A 22,284-nucleotide genomic window follows, 5' to 3' on the forward strand; every position below is an offset into this window, starting at 1 on the left:
GCGCGGGGAGGGGGCTGCAAGGAGCTCGCAAAGCGGCGTGCACGGGAGGGTGCAGAGGGACTTCCAGAGCGGGGTGCGAAAGGCCGAGCAGTCTTGCGCGCGGGGCTTTGCACGGCTCCTGTGGCACGCGGCCACGCAGGCACGGGTGAGCTGCTTCCCCGTGCCCCCACCGTGGATTGCCTTAAGCAGCGCTGTAATTGCCAAACCAAATACTGCCCGTCTTCCCTGGACCTCTTCTTCCTTCAAATCCAAAAATAATCCCTTGCCGGAACCAATATTTCACTGAAAAATAAACCCAGCCCTTTAAGAGCTGAGAGTTGTTACTGTGATCACAACAAAAATGCTGAGGTGGAAAAGGAGAGAACAACTAAAAATCTTTCCCCTTGGGTTCTTCCACAGTTTTGCAAACATGTCTCCAAGTTTGATTGTTTTTCCCTCCCTGCATAAGCAAGGTTTTATGTAGTCCTTACTGTAATCTTGTTTGCCTCTATAACCACTCCTATGAATGTCATAAAAAATTTAAGTCTAATATTTTACCACTCCACATAAATAGAAACACGAATGAATGCTCATCTTCCATGCAGGGGAAGGAAACGCGAGACCATTGCGAGGCGGAATAAAATTAACACTCCCTGAAACCAAACTCGGTCAGCAGCAATTGGGCCCGCACGGGTGGGAAGGGGAAAAAGAGAACCCAGAGATGTGGGTTTTCTCAAAGGTACAGCTGACTAAAACCCAGCTGCAGCAACGACCCTCGTCTTGCTGCCTTCTCCGGCTGCTCAATACAGGAAAACACAGCGCGGAGTTGCTTAAATACAAGGTTTTGTAAGCAACTGGGAAGAAAAGCCACAAGGAGAAACTTTGGAGAAGCTCTGAGGGCTTGCCCCTCCTCTCTGAACCGCTTTGATGCTTTCGGTGCCTTTACAGCCCTCTTTCAATGAGACCTGATGTTATTCAGGCAAAAACAAAGCGGAGAACTCTGCCTCTACAAATCGCGAAACCGCTGCGCTCTCGTTGTCCCTTCTCCTTTTCTTGTGGGCTACCTTGTTTGTATTGCAAGAGCCAGACCCTAATGAAGCAAAATAAAGATAATACAAAGCCCTTCTGAAGACTGTGTCACTGAACACTGGAGAGTTTGTGCAAATAAATGCATGAAAACAGAAGTTATCACGGAGAAAGGGCAYGGGAACGCGGTATTTTTCAACACAGAAAGCACCGTGCCGGATGAGCTTATGGTAGAGAAGTTACCTCTTTAATAGGGGCCTTTGGGACTGCTGCGGGCATCTTCCGTACAGGAAAACAAACCGATACGGAGAATCCAGCTACTCGCTAAATATAATGGCATTCTGGATTTATTTTCCTTGTGAGGTCTAAAAGAGGAGGTGTGAGACAACAGCAACTAAAAATAAAAAAAGGATTATTGTGGAATTAGAAAAAAAACCATACAAAYTGCAGCTGAATTGACAAAGTAGGTACAGATGACGTAACGCAGGATTTCTCATCGCGCGATGCTGGCCGCTGACGCCGGTGCCCGCGGCGGCTGCCGAGCCGTGCGCGGGCTCCGCAGCAGAGCGCCGTAGCCTTTCCCCGCGCTGGGCGCCCCTCCGCAAACAGACTGTTAGGGACAGACTTGCAAATCTTCATAGAGATCAGCTCCCGTTACATTTTTATTAGGGGAAAATGTGACTTTTTCAGTGCAAAACATTGCATGCCCAAGCCCAAAACGCCCAAGTTTGACGTGGCTAGAAATAGAAATTCATGGCTTGAATAGAAATTCGTATCATAAAGCATCTTTTGATTATTCTGTCTTATTTTTTCTAATAACCAGTCAAAAACCCCATTTTTTAGGGGAATAATTGTGTATGAAAAAAATCAGATGCTGCTATTTGCATAATTACAAGGAATCTGATTTTATCTCTTAGCTTTGTCAAAATACAGAGAAATTATTTCATACCGTATTTTGGATGCATCATTTTTGGATGCCTTTGAACCGATCAAAACACACAGCCCCCTAATTCTGCTGAAATCCGTGCCCGCGCCTCGTTCAGCAGATGGCTTTTATTTGCCGGCTGGGAGCGGGGCTCGGTTGCGGTGAGAGGGCCGGTTCTGCTGCCCGCACGCGGCCCAGACGCCGGCCGTTTCGGAGAAGCCTCCTCCCCTGCTGCCGGCGGAGGCCAAGGCCCAGGCCTCCGGCTCGCCCTGGGCTCCTCAGAGCTGCCCGCAGAAGCTGCTTCGAGGAGCTGGTCGCTGGCAGGAGCCGCTCCGCGAGCCGCCACGCGCGCTCCCGCAAGGCTCCCTCGCTGCGCTTCGCGCGCGGTTTCCCCGCTTCCCTCCGGCAAAGTTACCGGGAAATGCCCCGTGCACGTCGATTTTCCCAGGGGAAGGGGGCTGTCCCAGGCGAGCTAATGCCGACGTTGCAGCAGCTGTCCTGGCGTCGACGCGCGATTGCTGCGCGCGAGCCAAACCAACACCAGCGAGGACCCCGGGGGAGGACGAGGAGGCCGGCTGCGAGCACAAGCTGCGTTTCCTCCAACGTTGCAGCCTCGGTGCTCCGTYGGAAAAAAACACCGTGCAAAACGGAGCTTTTCTGGCAGCGCTCACAGTTGGAAAAGTTCTGGGGCGACTGCGCCGCGGAAGGGCTTTGCGGAGCAGGAGTCCCTCGAAGCGAAGCTGCTCGCCCGTCAGCGTGTTGAAGCACTCTTTGCGCTCCAGGACTTTGCACGGAGCGTGCACAGGAGGACTCGTCCCTCTTACAGGTTCCTTCTCTTTTCGCCGAGGCTTCAGCCAGGCCCGAGCACTCCGGAGAGGAGGAGGATGGTGGTGGCCACAACCRCACATCTTCCACCCCGAAATCAGCCAAGAGCCGCCAAGACAACTGTGACTGCCACTGCCTCCGAGGCAGAAAACCCTATTTCAAACTCAGCAGCTTATTACGAGCCCGTTCGCACCCRTCTCTGCCTGGATCAAGCCCAGCAGGAAGAAAAGCAACAGAAAAGTGCCTGCAGATAAACAGTCAGAGATGGCGTTGTTTTTCTTTCCAGCAGGACAAATCATTCATCTCCCCCTTTTTCTGCATGCAACTGGCTCCCCGGATGTAGTTTYGAGAGTTCCCACCAACAGACTGTCAAACTCCCCCCTGTGCCGCAGCGACGGCTTTGGCAGGCAGCATCCTTCGGGGCAGGCACCGGCCCTGCAGAAGGGATACGGGATTGCTCCGACGCCGCGGCTCGCTCCTCGGGAAGGGCTACGGCAGCGGAGCAACCTCACCCCAAAGCACCAGCCCGATCCGGATGCCCTATCTTAGGGCCGGTGGTGGAGCCGGCACGTAACTTGGACCCCTCCAAGGGCTCGGGAGCGCGTCACTCCCCGTTCACCATCGAGGCAGYGTCTTATAAATTACTTAGGGATAGTTGTAGTCATCAGGCTGGTTTAACRTTTTATTGTGTTTTCATCGGTCAAACACAGCGCAAAATCCCAGAGAAAGCACACTCCGCGGACCCCGACTCCCCCGCACGGTGCCGGCGCTCCTGGGCAGCGGAGGAGCGGAGCCGCGCGCCGGGGACGGCCCCGCGGAGCCTCCCGGGCGCAGGAGCCTCGGCCGAGCGCGCCGCTGGTTCGCGAAGACGACAGCTCTAAAAGAATCTATTTAGTGACCCGGTTTGAGCGGCTCATTACGGTTAGATCAAGCTAATTGCCAGCCTTGTATCTCATTTGGCAACTTGTTAAGCTAATGGAACAAAATAAAACCGATGAACAATTATAATGAAGTTTATAATTAGACCATCAGAAAAAACTCCRTGAGAGCACATTTAAGGCAAAGACCGGTACAGGAGGCACGCGGGGCGAACAGGGCTCGTCACCAGCTCCTGCCGCTCTGCCTCCGGTGTGACGCTTCCCAGGGGCGGTAATTCTCATCGTGCCATCTATTCCCAAGTTATTGTCCTAATTAATGTCYTTAATGTACATACATGTCATTTAGTACGATGCTAACTTCAGGTTCCTACACAGATCTGAGTAAACTCCTGCCAGCTTCCTTTCAGTCCCTGCCGTAGGAGCAAAGAAAATTAAGTACCACAACAAGACGCAGCCCGAGCGGCCTCGCAGCGTCTCGGTTTACGGGGCCAAGCAGGCRCCACTGAAATCTAAGAGCTGCTGTATCAGAGCTGCCCAGCTTAAAAAGCGCTTCTCCAGTTTGTACACAAAAGTAATCATTCCGTGCATAACTCTGCAGGAACGGAGGTCTTGCACCAGGAAATAAAGGCACCACCGCTTGCACTAGGTCGGAAACGCGGTCTCTTGGCACCCCAGGCCTTCCTCACGCTGTTTGCACACTGAAAAGCAAGCGCAGGATCTGCTGCGAGCCCAGGAATTAGGCGACACATCACCACGAACGCTCGCTGCCTGCCACGACCGCGGGTGCCACGTGTTTCCCAAACAGCGATGCAATCGGCTTCGGAGCGGCCGCGTGCCCGTGCCGCCCGGCCAGGCTGGAGAGCGTTCCCCAGCCCCAGCAACAGCTTAGACGGTCCCCGAGGGCTATACACACGGGTTATTCTCGTTGCACAAACCTTGGCCACAGCTCTGTTTTTCAGCTGCTCCTGTGTGAAATTAAAAGAATCYGTGTGCTTTCCCTGCTGCGCAGAGCACCCAGACAAAAGCGATCGGGCTGCTGTTTCGCRCACACACTCCAGTAACAATACGGTCAGGAAAGAGGAGCAAACCCCAAAGCGAAGCCTGGCATTGGCTTCRCAGGTCCAGGTAGCCAGGTCAATGCAAAACCTTGCTTGGCATTTGCATTTTAAGAACAAACCCCGTAGAGGAATCTCTGCATGCTTTACACTCTTGCATTAATTCATGAAGTGTCATGTATCTAGCGTATTTTATTATACATGAGAACTATGCAAATTAAAATTCTCTGTTGAATATCACGTTTGCGCACTCGAGGCCAGCTCCTTAGGCTCCATCAAGGTTTAGAAGTCACACCTGTTTAAACTCAGGTCACCTTTTAAACCAAGTTAGTTAAACTAGCACAAACTCTTGCATAGGTTTCCCTGTGCAATTTATTTCAATTTAGCTTTAACCTCTTCATAGTTAATTTAGGCTGAAGAGAAATGCATCTGGTTTAAAGCAAAATAAATGCTCTGCCACAGAAATTACTGCTGAGTTCTTGGGGCCTCACCACTCACTTGCTGAACTACCAAAGGGTCTGTGCGAGCTTCCTGGCCAGCGCCAGTTCTCTCACCTGGGGCTCCACAGGACCAACTGCACCAGACAGCTTCAATCCACTTCAGATCCACCGTAAATTAGTGCAACTCTGCATGTTGTTGAGCTCCTAAAAACCACCTTTCCGTGGGCAATGAAAGAAGGGCTGCAGACCTTGGCGGAGTGGGAAGAGCCCTATCAGTATGGTAGGACTCTCCTCCTCTGGCTGCTCTAGAAAGAGTCTGAGATAAAATTCTACTTCTTAAGAGAAGGGCAAGCAAGTGAAACCTGCCAAAGCTGGCCCAAATACAAGAGATGCCTTTATATTAACAGGTCAAGCCAAAAGCATGTCTCTAAGTGGTCCTGGAGCTAAGGTGGGAAGGAAGGTRGAATTTGATATGAACTTGGGAATTCAGCCAATTTCTGTAATCTAGGTTCATCTTTGTGGGTTGCACCCCATGCCTGCTATGTTCTCACCCTAATTACACTCTATAGCTTTCCATCCTACCAAAATTTTAAGCAAGAAGTAGGGTAACATCTAATAACTTAAGGGTAACATCTAATAACTTAACATCAAATAATTTAAAAAAAAAAAAGGAAAAGGCATAGATTCAGGACAAGAGCAAGATGTGCCCAAGAGGGGAAAAGAAGGGTTATATTTGGATACCTTGAAAATCACACAAATGCAGGTTTCTGAAGTGATCTCAGGCTCAGATTCAGATGGCCTCAGTTAAGTGAGATTAAGTTTTACATATAGCTCCCAAGATGTATTTCTCAAAATACCAAAGCCAAACCGATCAGGAGTCTCCTAGGAACGGCTGTTTAGCTAAACGCCCTCAGTGCCCATCACGTGCTGGGTGCCTTGATCTCAGGYGCCCAGCCTTGCCTCCTCCTGCCCAGCGCAGACACCACATCCTCATCTCACCCACTCCTGCATCTTTACAGTGGTGCTGACTTCGACTCCTTGCTTGAGCAGCTCCTGCTGCAGCACTTGTTCTCATGGAACAGACCCCCCCTTCAAAGGCCGGCATTCCCCAGTCACTCTTGTCCCCAATACTGCATCTGAGGTTTGTAGCACAGTCTTGGAGAAATAACGGAGTATAATCAAACCAATGCTTTTAACTGTATGCAAAACACAAGAAGAAATAATTTCATACTCTTTGGAAAAGCTCAGGCTCTAAATCAATAGCCTAGAAACATTAGGAACAACCTCGTAAAACTAAAAGAGAACAGGAATATTCTTTTCATTGGTGCAAATCTCACCCCATAAGAACCAATCCTTTAAATCATTACAGAAGAGGGAGCCAAACTAAAAGAGGGAATTTCTATGAGCAGACTAGCGATGTGAACTTCCACATGTGGTCTTTAATACACTATTGTAAAATAATTAATGATARTGGCGGTGATGTTTTTCCAAGGGACCAAGTCACTTCAGCTCGAGTCGCATGCTGAATGCTGATAAGCCTCTTGAACTTTGCAAAACCACTTACCAAAGGCAGGAAGGCAAAAATTATTTAAGGTCTTCTAATTGGGAAGCACAAGGTGCTATTAAGCTTGCACGAATGTGCTACCTAACCTGGTCAAATGATGCATGCCACTCTCACCAATGCTGCTTTATTACTTAAAACCATCTCTGGCTGTTTGGAAAAATTTCCCTGGCCAGCAGAAGCAATGACGAGGAATCATGCAGGTAGCTGCAGCCTGCTACATGCGTAGCTTTGGGACGACTTACTGCACTGTGGCTGAAATTGCTCTGAGATTCACTTGGACTCACTAACAGCGTTTCAGAGACTGTTTCCCTCACCTCTGCATAACAGATTTGCTCCTGCTCTGCACACAGATCATGTAGAGTAACATGCTCAAACTGATGTCGATTTTCTCATCATTCGAATCGAAAAGGCCCCTAACTCCCAGCAAGGAAGATACGTATGCTCTCCTCCTCAGCTTTAAGGTACTGCCCTGATGCTTCACTGTGATTTGCACCATTTTATCTCTGACACAATGTAATGTACCACATTTACTTCCCCTTTTCCGCAAAAAGTACAGAAGAAAACTAAGTTATATCTTGCTAYTGTCTAAAATCTGATTATTTAAGAGCTGAAAATATCCTCCTCTCCTGAAGGGAGGAAGCTCACTTGAGCAGTTTTGGATTTAAGATCTCCATAGGATACAACCGAGACACAGCGAGGAGACAGACGTCTCCAAAAACTTGACAAGCTAATAGGTCTAACTGGACAAATTGCTCAATGCAGAGCTGCAGACAAAGCTCCCTTGTAGGAAGATCAAAATCTTTGTATAGCTTGAAATGTCTTTAAATGGAGTCTCAAAGGTGCACTTGGGGTTAGATCCTCGATTAAGAGACTTCCTAGAAGAAAGAGAAGAACAGAAACAGAAAGAAAAATGAAATATTACTCAAAACGCTTCTCCCAAACCCGTATCTCTTCCACACTCCGAGCCAAGCATGAGCACAGCAGGCAACTTCAAATATATTAGCTGAAACTGCATCTTTCCCTCTCTCTCCTCACCCAAGCTCTGCTACCTCTGAGCACCAAGGAGAAAAGCACAGGTTCCCTGGGCTGACTTCATGCCCACCGCTTGGGGCTCTGGCAGCCCCATCCGACAGGGTTCACACAACAGCAGCAAGCGCTCATGGCACATGCACCGCCTTCGCCTTCGATGGCTTGCTCAGCACCTGAGATGCACACAGTATTTAGGAAGGTATTTAAGAAGGTCACCTTGACACCTAGCAACACCAAAAGCCAGCATGGATCATCTCAAGCTGCACTCACCAACGGTGAACCATGGCAGCAAGCTCCAGCACTTGCACCTGGGTTCAGGACACTGCTGATTGCTCCCAAACGTCTTCCAAAGTTCACTTGGGCACCATCTCTCTGCCCAGGCATCCCCTACTGACACCAAAACCCAACTCTACAGTTCTGTCTCAAGAACAAACKTTTACTCCTTGCTAATACATTTTTAATATTTTAAACACCCATTTAGGTGTTTGACTGACTGCTCTGCCTAGTAAGTGATATGCTTTTAAATATGTACGCATTAAACTGAAAGACAATAACAGCCCCAGGGAAGGTACATTCCATCAGGCAATTACCTGTGTTTTTTAAATCACTGAATAAGTAATTCACACAACCAATTTCTCTTGCACATAACAATAAACAATTTTATCACCTATGCCCTGCTTGGGCTGTTGTGTTCCAGCTCATTTTATTTCTTTGAGAACCATCACTAACAAGGGAAATTAATTGAAATAAGTTAGTGGGAGGGGAAAGTACCTGTTTTAAGAGAAGCTGACAAAAGCAGATTTCCAAAAGAGTGATAAAACAGCAGCTCTCAATGAGTCAAGGGCAAATAGGCAAATTCTGTCATGCAATTCAATGGAGTTGGCTTCAGATTYGCAGAGGACCGAGTCAGAACACTACCTAACCTGAAGCATCTCTGTTCTGTTTCCTTGCTGTTGAACATTTCTGTCGAGAGGCTTAAAGCAATTTCTAGGACAACATTCARTTAAAATCTCCACATACAACATCCCAACTGAAACGCAGCAAATACCCAGTTATAAATAGGCAACAAAGGGGCTACACATTACAATACACAGCAAGCTACTTTCCGGATGGAAATGCCCAAGCTAGAGGGGAGCCCCCTGCAAGGGGTTCAWAACCTGTGCCTAGGGTCACCCCAGGGCTGCAGTGCTCCTAACCCCAACCCTGTTAACTCTATAGTACCAGGCGTTGCCCTACCCTGCCACGAGCTGCAACCTCACCTCGGCTGACAGGACTTCAGGCAACAGCACCACTGTGACCCCAACGCATCGGACACTGCACGGGCTTTGACTTTCTCAGGTCCCAGCACTGTCCAAGCCTCTCAGGGCAGCACACAGCCAAAACCACCTTCTGGTCTTTGCAGCTGTATCTGGGTGCAGKGACCCCCCCGAAGTCACATTGGACTGCTACTACCCTGCGCCCAGTCCCTCAGAAGCACACAGCAAACATAGCCAGGGACGAGCAGCAGCAGCAGCACATCTCTCCGCTCTTCCTTTGTGCGGAGTGACCAGTTCAGCTCCTCACTTTTACACAAGTGATACTTCCAACCACGTGCAAGCGGACAGCGCAGAGCTGTGTCACACCTCTGCAGCAGTAACCCCAGAAAGCAGCTACCTGCAGTTCTTTGCTCAGARGCAGTGCTGGCAGTTCAGAGGACAGGACCTGAAACGGGAGGAGAWGGGCTCAGGAGAGCTGCACCACGTTCCCAGCTCTGCCACAGCCTCTKTTAGAGCGTAAATCACTTGGGGGCTGCTGTGCTCCCCCTACTTACCTCTCCTTCGCCCAGGTGTGCAGGAGCCCCCCACTTCAGGCGGTCAGACCATGAAACCAGGCATACAGCAGTCATCTGTGTGCAAAGCATGCAGCCTGCCAGGGCTTGCTGGCCAGGGCCTTTTCAATACATTTTACAAATACAATTCCAATACAATTATACAAACRCGGCACTGCATTACTGTACCTGATTTGTTTGTTTGTAAATATAAGTCTACGGAAAGTTTTTTAAAGTCTGCCACTTGTAAAGATCTAATTATATCTGGTAACAAAACTTCGTACAGTGTTTCAAGTGGGATACAGGATTTAAAGAAAATCCATTAGCCTTTAGGCACTGTGTATGTTCCTAACRTATCTGTGCTTCTAAACTATCTTTAATTAATGAAATATTTGAAAATTACTTATTAACAAGGATCTTCAGGCTTTGTAAACTCCAGACATTTTGCATGAATTAAAGAACAATATAATGAAGTTTTAATGAATACAAAGTCACAGTTAATGTAAAATTTATATATAGCATGCCAGAGGGGAAAGGAATTTAAAAGTACTTTTAATCATAGGTTATTGGCAGCTGGGTAGCTCATTTCTGTACTTTTATGAGTGCTTGGTCTTTATATCAAGACACATGATCCCAGCATGCTATATTGTCCAACATGGGACAGTACAAAAGGTCAAATGGAAACCAGCTCATTTAAAGCCTCCTTTGCTAATGAGGCATTTCTGCATCCTGCAGTGGACCGGGAGCTGGTGCCCACGATGCAGTCACAGACCAGAGAGAGGCAACTCCTCAGTCACATTTATAGGTGGTTTCACTTCCTGAATTAGCAGCAGCACTTGAATTCTGCTACAGCCTTCAGCTGACTGGAGCTTGCCAGCGGGTGGCTGCCACAGGGTGGAAGGGATATATGACTAACTTACTAACTCCAGCTGAACACAAGCTACACGAACTCCTAGATTTTGTGCTAAGTAAAGGAGTATGTGCCTCTCAGTGCACAGATGTGCCCCTTTTAGCAACAGTAACATACCCCAACATACAACTTTTATTACTGGGATGATACAGGACACATTTTCAGCACACTCTTCCACTCCTGTTGACTTGTCACCTTTAATTGAGCCAGCTGTACAAGTTTAGCTATAGCAGCAATATCTCACTGGTCCTGGCCTCTACAAAACAAACAAGGTAAAACTTTTAGAGCAGCAGTTTCGTAGTGGGGTGGACTTGGATAAAAGCGTTAGAGCAGATAACAAATTAAGCCACACATGATTCTATGACCTCCAATCAAAAGGAAAAGAAAACAATGACATTAACTGAGTGAAATGAAAACAAATATACATGTATATATACATACACTTATATTAAGAATCAGTTTATTTTCTTTTAATTAACTTTTTATCAGTGCTGAATGCATTCAACACAATTATCAAGACACTCAAGATTTTAATGCATTAAATACTTAACCTACAATATTCACATAGTGCAGGAGATATGAGTGCCAGGGATTTGGTACAACTACTGCAACTGTATTGTCTTTGTGAAAAACTAACCAATGTTTTAGTGCTTCCATTTTACTGTTTTAATATTCTCCTAACAGTATTTTTCCCTTTATAAACTGGAAGGATACAGAGCTAAAAAACATTTTAGTCTTTCACTTTCAACATGACACTTAGTAAAAAAGTTACAAAACCCATCAGGTTTTAATAAATCAACACACTGGAACTGTTCAGCTAATATAACGCTAGACTGTTGCCTTAAAGGCAAAAAACCTTTGAAACAGGGAAGTGAAATACYGTCCTCAGTTACAATGAAGTTAATCCAAAGTTACTCCAGTAAACTCAGTGTAAATAATCTGGAGTTACACCAGGAATATGGAGGTGATGGTTCTCTCATTTTCTGAATCCCTAAAATTCARTGAGCTACAAGCTTAAAATAATAGGAAAAATACATCATAAAATGAAGCAGTAATTACCTTCAAGGGTACCGTGAGATATCTGAAGACTGAAATTATTTGGAGTCAAGTCAAATRGAGGTAGTGCATTATAATCTGGCTTAATAAAAACACAAATGCACATTATGTATAGAACACTCATGTTTCACAGTCAAATATTTAAAATTGTCATATATTCCTTGCAGTTGGCTCTAAAACATATGGATTGAAAAACTAAATTTAAACTAAAAATCCAGTTAAAAAAAGGAAAGAGAATATTTTATGAAAGAGAAATGTTCTATTATGAACTGCAACTTTTGCTATTGGTGTTCCASTCTGATGGGCTGCTGACGTAAATCTAACCAGAAAAGATGCGTTCATCATATATATAAACATCAGAACAGGCAAGTTCCTCCTTCCAGGCTGGAAGAATAACTCCAAGATATATGGTATATTTAACCAATAAAAGGGAGCTATGCTTTACCCAAGCCTTTCATAATGCACTTAACGAAATATTTTTCTTTTAAAAGAACCATTAGTATTAAATAGTTTTTTTTTTCTTTACATACAGCATTGGTATATACAAAACAAACACAGAACAAAGATGCAAAAAAGCAGCTTCAGAAATTCTGAAGCTCAGGAATATTTCGGTACAGGTCCAAAGTCTCTGGGTTTGAGAAAGCTCCTCGCTGCGCAACTTCTTTCCCTGCAATTATTTCTTTCACAGCTACTTCCACCTTTTTTCCATTTATCGTATACTGAAAAACAAAACCAGCAATGATAGAATTACACTTTTCATGTAATTGTTATACAGAAAGAATTACACTTTTCATGTAATTGTTATACAGAAAGATTAATGCAAAACCCCAGTTACCTCCGAACTCAATCATAAAGTGCAACAATGTCTTCCCTTTGCTGTTACACTTGGAGAAAACTGGTGCATCACTTGAAGAGTAAATGGAATTCAAATAGTTTTCTATGTGATTTATTACTCCAAATGCTAATACTGTGAACCTGGCCAGGCTCCAACTTAAACTGGTGAAACTGTGCTTTGTGTCACTGAAACCTTAATCACTTCAACACAGCTATTCCCAATTTATTCCAGTACACAATATCATCAGGAATAACTGTATTTTTAGAAAAGTATTCAAACACATTTCTAAAAGCAGCAGAAAATATAAAGAGGCTTCCTTTCCAAACAAAACCTTCAAAGAAAGACAGGAGACAGCTTTGATCACTTTGCCATGGCTTATTTTACCTGAAATGTAATTAAAATTCATTCAATTGTAAATTCAGTCAAAGTGTGAACTAATTAATGATCTAAGCAGGCATTCCTCAGGAGTAGACTGTCACAAACACCTCACTGCCATCAACTTTATTCTGTACATTCAGGTGATCTAYGCATTTTACAAGTTCAACGTTTTATGCAGAAGCTCATTTGCAGCCCGGAAGATCTAGGCTTCACCACTGAAACGGCTCACAGGTTCTTGCACTCATGCAAGTTAGATATTCTGAGCCTAAAACCATTTCCCAGCATGTCGTGAAAGAGCAGCGACTCCACGGATCAGAATCGTATCAGTGTGCGCTACGGAGGCTGGCAGACCTGGACATACTCGGTACACTTGAACCTGAGGCCATTTTCGCACAGGAGCATACACGAGGAAGTAAATAGGTATCAACATCCAGCATTTGCTCTGAAGCCTCAAGCCATTTCTCTGTAAGCATCGGCGTCTGCGTGTGACTGGATATGAGATAACTACACTGCGCTCCCATTCGGAGCTGCTAAGGAAGGTCTAACACGTGAGAGGTGCGAAAAACAGGCGTCCCAACTCAGAGTTCACACAGCAAGGAGCAGTACTGCACTTAACCGCTCCAGAAGACTGCACGTCCCTAATCTCTAGGTATATGTACTTCACCCCCTCTCATCTGCACAAAGATTGTATTTTAGTTATTGCTAAGACAGTGATAGAGCTACATATAAATGGCTAAGCAGATGCAGAAGTGAAATGGTTTACAAAACAATTTTATACATTTGCCCAGCGCTCTCAGCTGTCATGAGAATGTCATATGAAACAGGAAAACAAACAAAATAAGCTTATGGGTAGAGTGAAAAGCCAAAGTTAAATTACCTTTTCAATATTTTTCTTTAAAAGACTTATGTTTTCTCAGGAATATATACTAAAGAAAGGTATATTTATAACCTGAGAATGGGSATTTTTAGGTATTATTAAAAAACAAAAACATGCTTAGCTGTAAAGGAGAAGAAACGAAGTTGCTAGGCAACATAGGCAAACTATTTATAAAGCTCGAATACACTTTTGAGATGCTAAAATTTCCATGTATGTGGGTTTGAAGAGCAATGACAACTGCTCCTTAATTACTATTCAAGGTGACAAAGAAAAAAGTAGGCAGCATTTTTCATGACATACCGGAATGCCTTTGGTTTCTAGAATGAGGCTTGGAACATGTCTAGCAGAAAGTGCTATACGTATTGCATCTCGAATTCTTTTCACCAGATCCTCACTGAACACACAGTTTAAAGCCATCTTCAGGAAGAGTATCACTCTTTCCTCCCCATCTTTGTTGTACTGCGGGACACAGAGGCTATCTGAAACCTCCTCAAAGGCTTCAACTGGACAAAAAAAAAAGAAACAAGTCTTTAGCATATGCATTTGTGTTTTGTTCTGGATGCACCTTTTTGTAATTGCACCGAAGGAAATACATCACATCCCCTAGAGGGGAAAGGGGAAAGAATGACATGCTGACTAGGTTATTTTCAAAGAGTTTCCTCAGGGTGCTCCGAAAAAATTTAAAATTCTAACTCCTGCTCAAATGAAAATTGAAGTTTAAGGACTGGATATATTTTAGGACACAAAAAAATTGCTATAGCTTTTGATACTGATAATGGCTTTTACCCAAAGCCATTTTCTCTGGTGTTTCTCACAAGCCACTGAGGTAAGGTAAGGCCATTATCCCCACTGCTGCATAGGCAGAAAAATAACACGCTTGATTGTGGAAGAACAAGGAGTTGCAACTAGGTGCCRAAGTTCCAGCTTAGCACCTTTGCACACAATTTCACAGCCTTTACTGTTCAGATAGAACTTCTTGGAGCTGGGACACACTGTGCAGCTCAGCAACCTCAGAGGCTGCATTAGATTTAAATTCTAAATATTCAAACAACAGCCCCCTTGAAACTGCTGTTTTTACTGCAAAGCCATTGATCCTGGGAAGCCAGAACCAGATGCAATTTTACCAATATAACTTCAGGCCTTTGTCCATGTTCTAATGCTGAGAGAAACTGTTCCCCCCAATTCAAGTACAGAAATGCTGAAGTGAAGCATGACCCATGGCAGCTGCCGCACACTCAAACAGTTTTTCTAACACACACAAGGGAGGCTTAGCCTCCAAATCTCACACAACACAGGGAAGATGCTGTTCCCAGCAGAACAATATTTCAATTCACCAGGCTACAGTAGCGCAATCTAACCCCTTCATCCTCCTCCTGGCTTCAGCAGTAATCCCTCTGTTCATGGATTCAGTTATGGCAACGTAAATCATCATCATCAATAATGACACAGAAAACTAAATAGCATCAAGAGCTTGTCTTAGGAAAGAAGAAAAGCCTCAGCAGCTAGACTCGCTCTTACAAAGCTGCATGAAATAATTTGCAGACGAAAGCAAAATCTGATGGAGAACAACTCATCTCAGCTGGTCATCACCAGTCCTGCAAATGTTTTAGGAAGGCAACCAATTTCAAATCTACAAAACAGAATTTTACTATTAATACTAACATGCTGTTCAATGATTTGTTTGGAAAACTAAGTCTTTCATTAATCCTTTCAGCCACCTTCACAATTATTACATTTCAGATTTAGGGCTACAGACAACAAAGTTGAAAGAGATGGAAAGTTAATGTCATACCTATGTTATAGATTTCAGAACTTCCGAATCTTACTCCATTTGGATTTAACGTACCATCACTGAAAATTGCATTAAAATGTGATTAGCTCAATGAAAAGAAAAATTATGCAATTTAACAAGTCTCCCAGTATTTCATGCAGTAAAGATACAGGCAGCCACATGAGAAACAGTTTTAAAATAAGTTGATTTCAAAAGCCTTTTTGCTCATTAGAATCAAGATTTATAAAGAATCTCAACTTTATTCTTTCATCTTTCCTACTCCCTCACCCTTCCAGCAGCCCCAATCAGGTCCAGTGATATTCCTCATTTAAGCCCACAAACACACATACATGCTGCTGATCACGGACCAAGAATCTTCCCAGTACCCCAAATTGCTACTGTGCCCCATTACTTTCCAGTCCTATAGCTGGAATCTGTCTCATATAGCAGCCTCACACTGTAAATATGTCTGTTGAGTAAGTCTGTTTGTGACATTGCTAGTCACAATTCAAGACATTCACTCAACTTTGTTTTGAACTGCAACTTGTAAATGCCAGCAAAAAAATTTAGCCCCAGCTGTGATCTTGAACTTTTGTGACTTTTTAAGCTAAGTACAATTTAATATCTGACCTTCTCTAAATAAGTTGTGCTGTAAAGCAAGTCAATGGCAAAGCTAAGAGCAAAAGACAAGTTTCCTCATCTTCCATCTAGGCTATGCCGTATTGCCTCTCAGTTTGACGTTTCTAATAGATAATCAATCCATCACTACAAATCATGCAAAACAATCAAGCAGAATATTGTCTTCGATTCATATATATACAACTGAGGTATAGCTTTGAAACGCGCTCCCTTCGCTCCAATCCAGCTGCTCTGATCAACTTAAGGGCTGAAATTCATCAACACTGAATTTAACAAGACAAATATCAAGCTAACAGGCATGACGGAAAAAATCATCTACACTATGTTSTGAAGTAAAGTTTGCAAACTTTAGCACCTGTTTACTCTGAGCACTTCCACTGAAATACTATACCTGCGACCAAGCATGACAATTCCTCCCGTCTTGGGATTAATTTTGCAGTAATCACCATGGGCCCAAACACCTATTAGAGAATGACAAGGGTTAAACAGCTGATTTTCATTCTTCCAGTTACAAAAATAGTTAAATGAGTTGAGTTATACAATTAAATGTCTATTGTATGTAGTTTACAGCAAGAATYCTAACACATCAGCTACACTTGAGAGCTACCCACTGCAAAAGAAGTGATACTTACTTCATTGTGCACTTYGTCCATGCATAATATATGCATATAAGCACTGCATATATTTTGCATAGATAGCATACATACAGGAGTAGCTCACACATTAGGATGAAATCCCAGTTCAYCTCATGATTTACTTGTTTGTATGACTATACAGCACCCTCTAGAAAATCAACAAACTGGTGCTTTGAACACCGCATTTTGGTGGAACAAAATCTTCCACACAGGTAAAAGCACTCCACCAGTCTCTCCTGACCAACTTTTATGATGTACAATTCTGTGGAAGAAGGAACCTCCAGGTTTGCACAGCAGGCTTCAGCTAAGAAGCTCCCTAGGAGCTGCTCAGGTGCTTAACAGTACTGTTTTTTTACTTCAAGTAAAATCAGACTTGACTCTGCAGAGCTGGCATAATGTTTTTCTTTTTTAAAGACTGAGGCCACTACAATAGTGTGCCACAAATGAAAACAAGCCAATTCTACTTAACTTTTCCTAAAGAAAGTAAATCTCAATTATACACATGCATGCGCACATAACGTGATTTCTTATCTGAACTGTAACAACATTAAACCCATTTACACAGGAAGAACAGAAAAGGAGTTTCTGGCAGACTCTGGACCACAGAGATTCCAGTCTGAACTGTTAGAAAGTGACTTTTTCTCCTTTTAGAGCTATTGCTGTCAGGCTCACATGCAGACTGCAACTTCCACGTGGACATGATAATCTCTTCTTTTCCTTAAGGATCCCTGCAGCTTTGATAGCTGCTTAGGGAACATGGACTAAYGGACAAAACCCTGGCAATAAGGAAACTGATATAAAGCTTAATTCTACACCACAAGCTTGCAAAATTATAATGCATCTGTGTGTTGGAAACTACTACCACAGTGAGATAGKGCACACTGGGCTTTTTATCCAGTCTTTCCATCATGGTGAAGCAGCAGCAAAACTCAAAATACTGTACTTTCACTTGTGAATGAGCCATCTGTATGAAAAACTGTCAAAAACAGAGATGTGTCAAGGTTCCTTCTGACATTAGAATCTTAAGTCATCAGGTAAAGCAAGCCAGATCATAAAAAGATAAACTGGTACTAGAATCACAGATTTAAATGATCAGTGTGCATTTTGACATCAAATTCTTTCCCTTGAAAAGAAATAGCTACTAAGTATAAACAATTGGGTAGAACACTTGTTAAAATTACATGTTAGGAATATTTTAACTGTTTAGAAAGATAGCGATCAAAGAATAGGACATTAAAAAAGCCTTTACTATTTATTGCTAGTACTATTTATAGCAGAAGGAGACACTCAAAACATTTAAATCAAAATCTTCACTTTTCCTGTTTGATTACTATTGCCTGCTGCACATCCTGACTTCTCTTGTGAATCTATTTTTTTGCTGCTATTTATAAAAATACCTTCATCTCCAAAAAGCAACAGCTTGAAGTCTTGCTCCTGTAAGCCCCTGCCTGGCAGGCAGCAGGGAGTTCGGTGCTGCTGTGCTGCACAAGCAAAGGCCCTGGACGGGCAGAGCTCTCCGTAGCAAGGAGGAAGAAAGCCTCCAGCCCACTGTGTATGTTTTTACTTTTACCAGCACTRGGAGACTGAATGCAGAATAGGCATGGCCAAGACAGCACGTTTAAACCCAAATCTCCTGCTAACAGGCCGGCACTTACCCCTTCAGACTCCCTCCTCCTGCTAAGTAGGGGCAGTCCGGCAGAGGTACTCACTGGCARAGCATTGCTCCCTGACCTACTCAGTGCTTCTACTTCGCGCCTGTGTACCAGGCAGTCTACGCCAGTGCTACAGACTATCAAGCTGTTACAGCCTTATCTGCTCAATGAGAGCAGGAGCAAAACAGGATTGGACCTTTCTAGAGATTCTTATTAAACTGATCTGGACACAAATTCAATGCAAAGCACTGGAAAACAATTATTGATCAAACATGCCTTGGAGTTTTCAGCCCTAGAAATCTAGGCTCAAGACTGCACCTGCCTATCGGTGGGCAAGAATAAACTTGTACCTTCCTAACACAGCAACACAATTTACATTCTTAATCAGTTCAAGAAATGTCCCAAACCTGTCATTACATACCTGGGAATTTTGAAAAATAAGCTTTCCTGTATTTGTTTCCATTCTCATCATTCCAGAAGTGTGTAGGTTGGCAGGGAATTGGCTTTGTACAAACCAGCTCTCCACTTTCACCCCAAACTGGTTTGCCTATTGACACAGAAAGAGGTAACTTCTGGATTTTTGCTGCTGTACACAGTAGGATWTCACAGAAAAGAGCATCTATAGTTTTACTTATATGGAAGATGCTATCTACAGATACAAGATGACAGCACTGGTGCTCTTAATTAAGAGTTTGTGTTCAGTTATTAAACTCATCTCTACTTTTTCCTCATTAACTTCAGGAGTTATACCATAGGATGAAGCCAACCTGGCATCCACAGCAACCTAGCTAATTAGCACACAAACCAGAGGCTAGAATTTTGCCTAACATACTTTATCAGAGTAACAGAAGGGCCTTTTTGCACAGTGGTTGTCTTCACTAGACTCCCACACAATTGGATCAAACAGGACTAAATTTAGGTTTTGTGGAACACATTTCCATAGTGAAGTCACCCCTTTATAGCTGACCACATAGTCATCTGATGACTGAAACTTAAGGTTATATTCAAGTCTTCCACACCACGAATCAAAAACTGACAACTATTGTATTTCATAAATTTAAGTAAAGTTTTAGGTAACAGTTACCTTCATCATTCCACGCTTCTACAGCCATTCCAAGATTTCTGGCCTGAATTTCTCCTTTGTAAACTGGAATTGTAACATTCTGACCCATAAAACATGAAATTATATCTGTTCCACCTACAGTAAAAGAAGTTCATTTAGAACACACAGTACTCTTCTGAAAGGAAAATGGAAAATTATGTGAGAAYCTCGAATAGCAGACCGGCACATCTGACAGATGCATCCAGTCCACATTAAGCAGCACAGAATATACAGTCAGTATTATCTAGGATGTTGTATGACTTGTATATAAAGTCAGGGAAAAAAAACTCTTTATTACATGTAGTCTTTGTAGAGATGTGCATCTTTTGTACAAGAATATTTCTTAAGGCTTGTCTTTTCTTCTGATAGTTTTACATCTATACATATTTTTGTATTTCACTTAAGGAAATCTTAGTTTACTTAGAAATAAGAAAATAAAKAAACCCTACTTTACAGATTTACAAGATCAGTCAGAAGCAACATTACTGTTTGTTTTCTTTTGGTTTTCATTACTTTAAACTAGTCCAGTTATTCTGCTCAGTATGTATTGCTTGTTCTCATCAGCACAGTGGTATTATTTCAAAAAAGCAGAATAAGAAACGAGATCAATCCTGTTAGCTTTACTCATAAGGATATTCCTCCGTATTAGAAACTATTCCTACCTACAATAGCATACCTMTGATTTAGCATTACTCTTACTAAAACCAGAGCCAGAGGTGATTTCAGTAGCAGAATAGTCAGGTTTTAAATCAGATCAAGTTAAGAAGTCCTTTGAAAAAGTCTGTCCTCATTACACAGCAGAATGAGGAGTTTAGTGGGGGACCTTGCATGAACAGAAGCCGTCTTGGTTAGCACTCCTCACAACAAACTGCACAGCACGTGGGCTTCATATTTCTCTAATTATATAATTCACAAAAAAAACTGTCTGCAGTGCCAATTGCCACAAAGGAACTGAAATGGGAATATGGAAATACCTCTCCAAGAGGTATTTCCTGCTGAAGTCAGCTATTCGTAGAATAGTATATTCTGTAGGTTAGTAGACTCTTTCCCTGATCTCGTCCTGCTACTCCTAAGGCCAGCCAGTCAAAATAAATGATCCTGCTTAAAAAACTCTAAACCCCCCAAACATTCACTATGTCAGAAACACTCCACCTAAAAGCCTTTGAGTATACCAGCTTCATTGCTGCATACTCAATTATACAGCAAAAACTACACAAAAGACAATTCTAGTTTAACTATAATTAAGCCTCAATGACCCAAGCCTAAGCTTCCTGAATACACAGCAGCAAACAAGCAAGAAAAAAAGCAYAGACAATGAACAGGTTAGTAAGAAACTTATAGCATAAATACATCACCTGAAATGGATCCCAAGAGGACATTGTTTTTTACATGTTTGTAGACATACTCATAGCTTTGAGATTTGAGTGGTGATCCTGTAGATAGTATAGTGTGGAGTGTTTGGAGATTGTGTGTTTCACCTTAAAAAGGAAGGAATCGATGAAACAATTTAAGATTAAACTTTTATAATATTTTATATTAATATAATATTAATATATTAATATAAATATATTATTCTATTATTACTATAAATATATTAATATATTTATATTAATATAATATTTTGTAACTGTTCATCACTACAATCCAGAAAAAATGCATAAAGGATTCAACTTATTATTTGTAGACAAGATACAGAGCTAGAATCTGACAGGAAAGGCAACAGGGAAGGTAGAGAATTCAATAGCTTTTTGAACCTTACATGGTTTTAAATTTTTCTCTTCTAGCACAGCCAGCCACTTTGCACCTGTTCCAAGGACAGTTATCCTAGAAGGAAAAAAAGTTAAAATATTTTGTGTATTTAAGATCTGTAAAGATTCTGCAGACCTGCAACTCCCACTGCAGTAAGCAGAAGCTGTAGGCASTCTGCATTGGTTAGTCTAGCACAGCCTGTTAAAGCTAAGCGCAAGGCATGTCCTTTTCAGCATAGTCAGATCACATGTTGTTTCTGAAGCTTTGAAACATTTAATTCTACCTTTAAATATTAAGCAAAGCTTCTCCACCTCACAAAAGATGTTCACTTTCATCTACAGAAATATATAACTGCAGAACACTCCAAAGACATCACGAAATGTTGTAACGTTTACTTCGTTAATTGGTCATAATTGCCACCGAGCTGTTTAACACAACTGCTGCCACGTTACACTCATATCAAAATTATACCATTTCAGGACACAGTGTAAATAAAGAATACTTTGTTCTGAAGACAGCAGCCAAYGATTTTTTCTTAGATATAGATTCAGTTTGCGCTGATGTAAATTTGAGTTGCAAATGCCTAACCGAASATGGAATCTGGCCTAGCTAACTGAATAAATGAATACTGACCTTGCAAAGAGCACATTCAGAGCGAGTATTCAATATACGGCTGCATACTGAATTCTAGCATAGTGACAAGATTCAGTGAGAATCCCCATTTGACTGGTTTGGGCTGCTCATTAAAATACAGTGATTTTATATTACAACAGTCACTGCATGAGTTAACATCGAGACATCACGGTTAGCACCTATAAAACTGAGCGGACCGTTCTGTCTCCCAGCTGCACATCACAGGTCTTTACAACAACRCCATGAGCCCCAGAGCAACTATATTATGTAGGGCATTTGCACAAACAGCGAAGGCAGTGTGAARTGAGCATTTCAATTAACACAAGTGAAACAACTCTGGGAATGTYGTCCATCTCTCACACTTGAGAGATTAGGAACATAACATTTCTCATTTTGGTACCCAGTAAAACAGCATGGAGAATGACTTGCATATTAGCAGCGCAGTGAGCACTACATAACTGAGCTGTTACAAACTACTCAGAGCCAAAACTGATGCCCTTATCCTGGAAGACGGTAAAG

General features: G+C 42.9%; 1 protein-coding gene across 2 annotated transcripts in view; it reads right to left on the minus strand.

The window, feature by feature from the left end:
* Positions 1-10,881: 10,881 nt before the first annotated feature.
* The window catches only part of AACS (acetoacetyl-CoA synthetase), a 46,614-nt gene continuing 35,211 nt past the window's right edge, over positions 10,882-22,284 (minus strand). The window contains exons 11-18 of one of the 2 annotated variants that reach the window (XM_085321045.1): positions 21,143-21,207; positions 20,739-20,861; positions 19,366-19,479; positions 18,703-18,828; positions 16,386-16,455; positions 15,377-15,435; positions 13,885-14,087; positions 10,882-12,213 (exon numbers count right to left, since the gene is read on the minus strand). In XM_085321045.1, the coding sequence (XP_085177171.1) occupies positions 12,076-12,213; positions 13,885-14,087; positions 15,377-15,435; positions 16,386-16,455; positions 18,703-18,828; positions 19,366-19,479; positions 20,739-20,861; positions 21,143-21,207 (898 nt within the window). In that variant the 3' untranslated portion in view covers positions 10,882-12,075. Of the gene's footprint in view, positions 12,214-13,884; positions 14,088-15,376; positions 15,436-16,385; positions 16,456-18,702; positions 18,829-19,365; positions 19,480-20,738; positions 20,862-21,142; positions 21,208-22,284 lie in introns of those variants that run through there. The other variant, XM_085321046.1, reaches the window with a different exon arrangement.

This window comes from Rhea americana, unplaced genomic scaffold (genome assembly GCF_003343005.1).
Source record: "Rhea americana isolate MKP2758 unplaced genomic scaffold, rheAme1 scaffold_68, whole genome shotgun sequence".
In the NCBI taxonomy this organism is placed as follows: Eukaryota; Metazoa; Chordata; class Aves; order Rheiformes; family Rheidae; genus Rhea; species Rhea americana.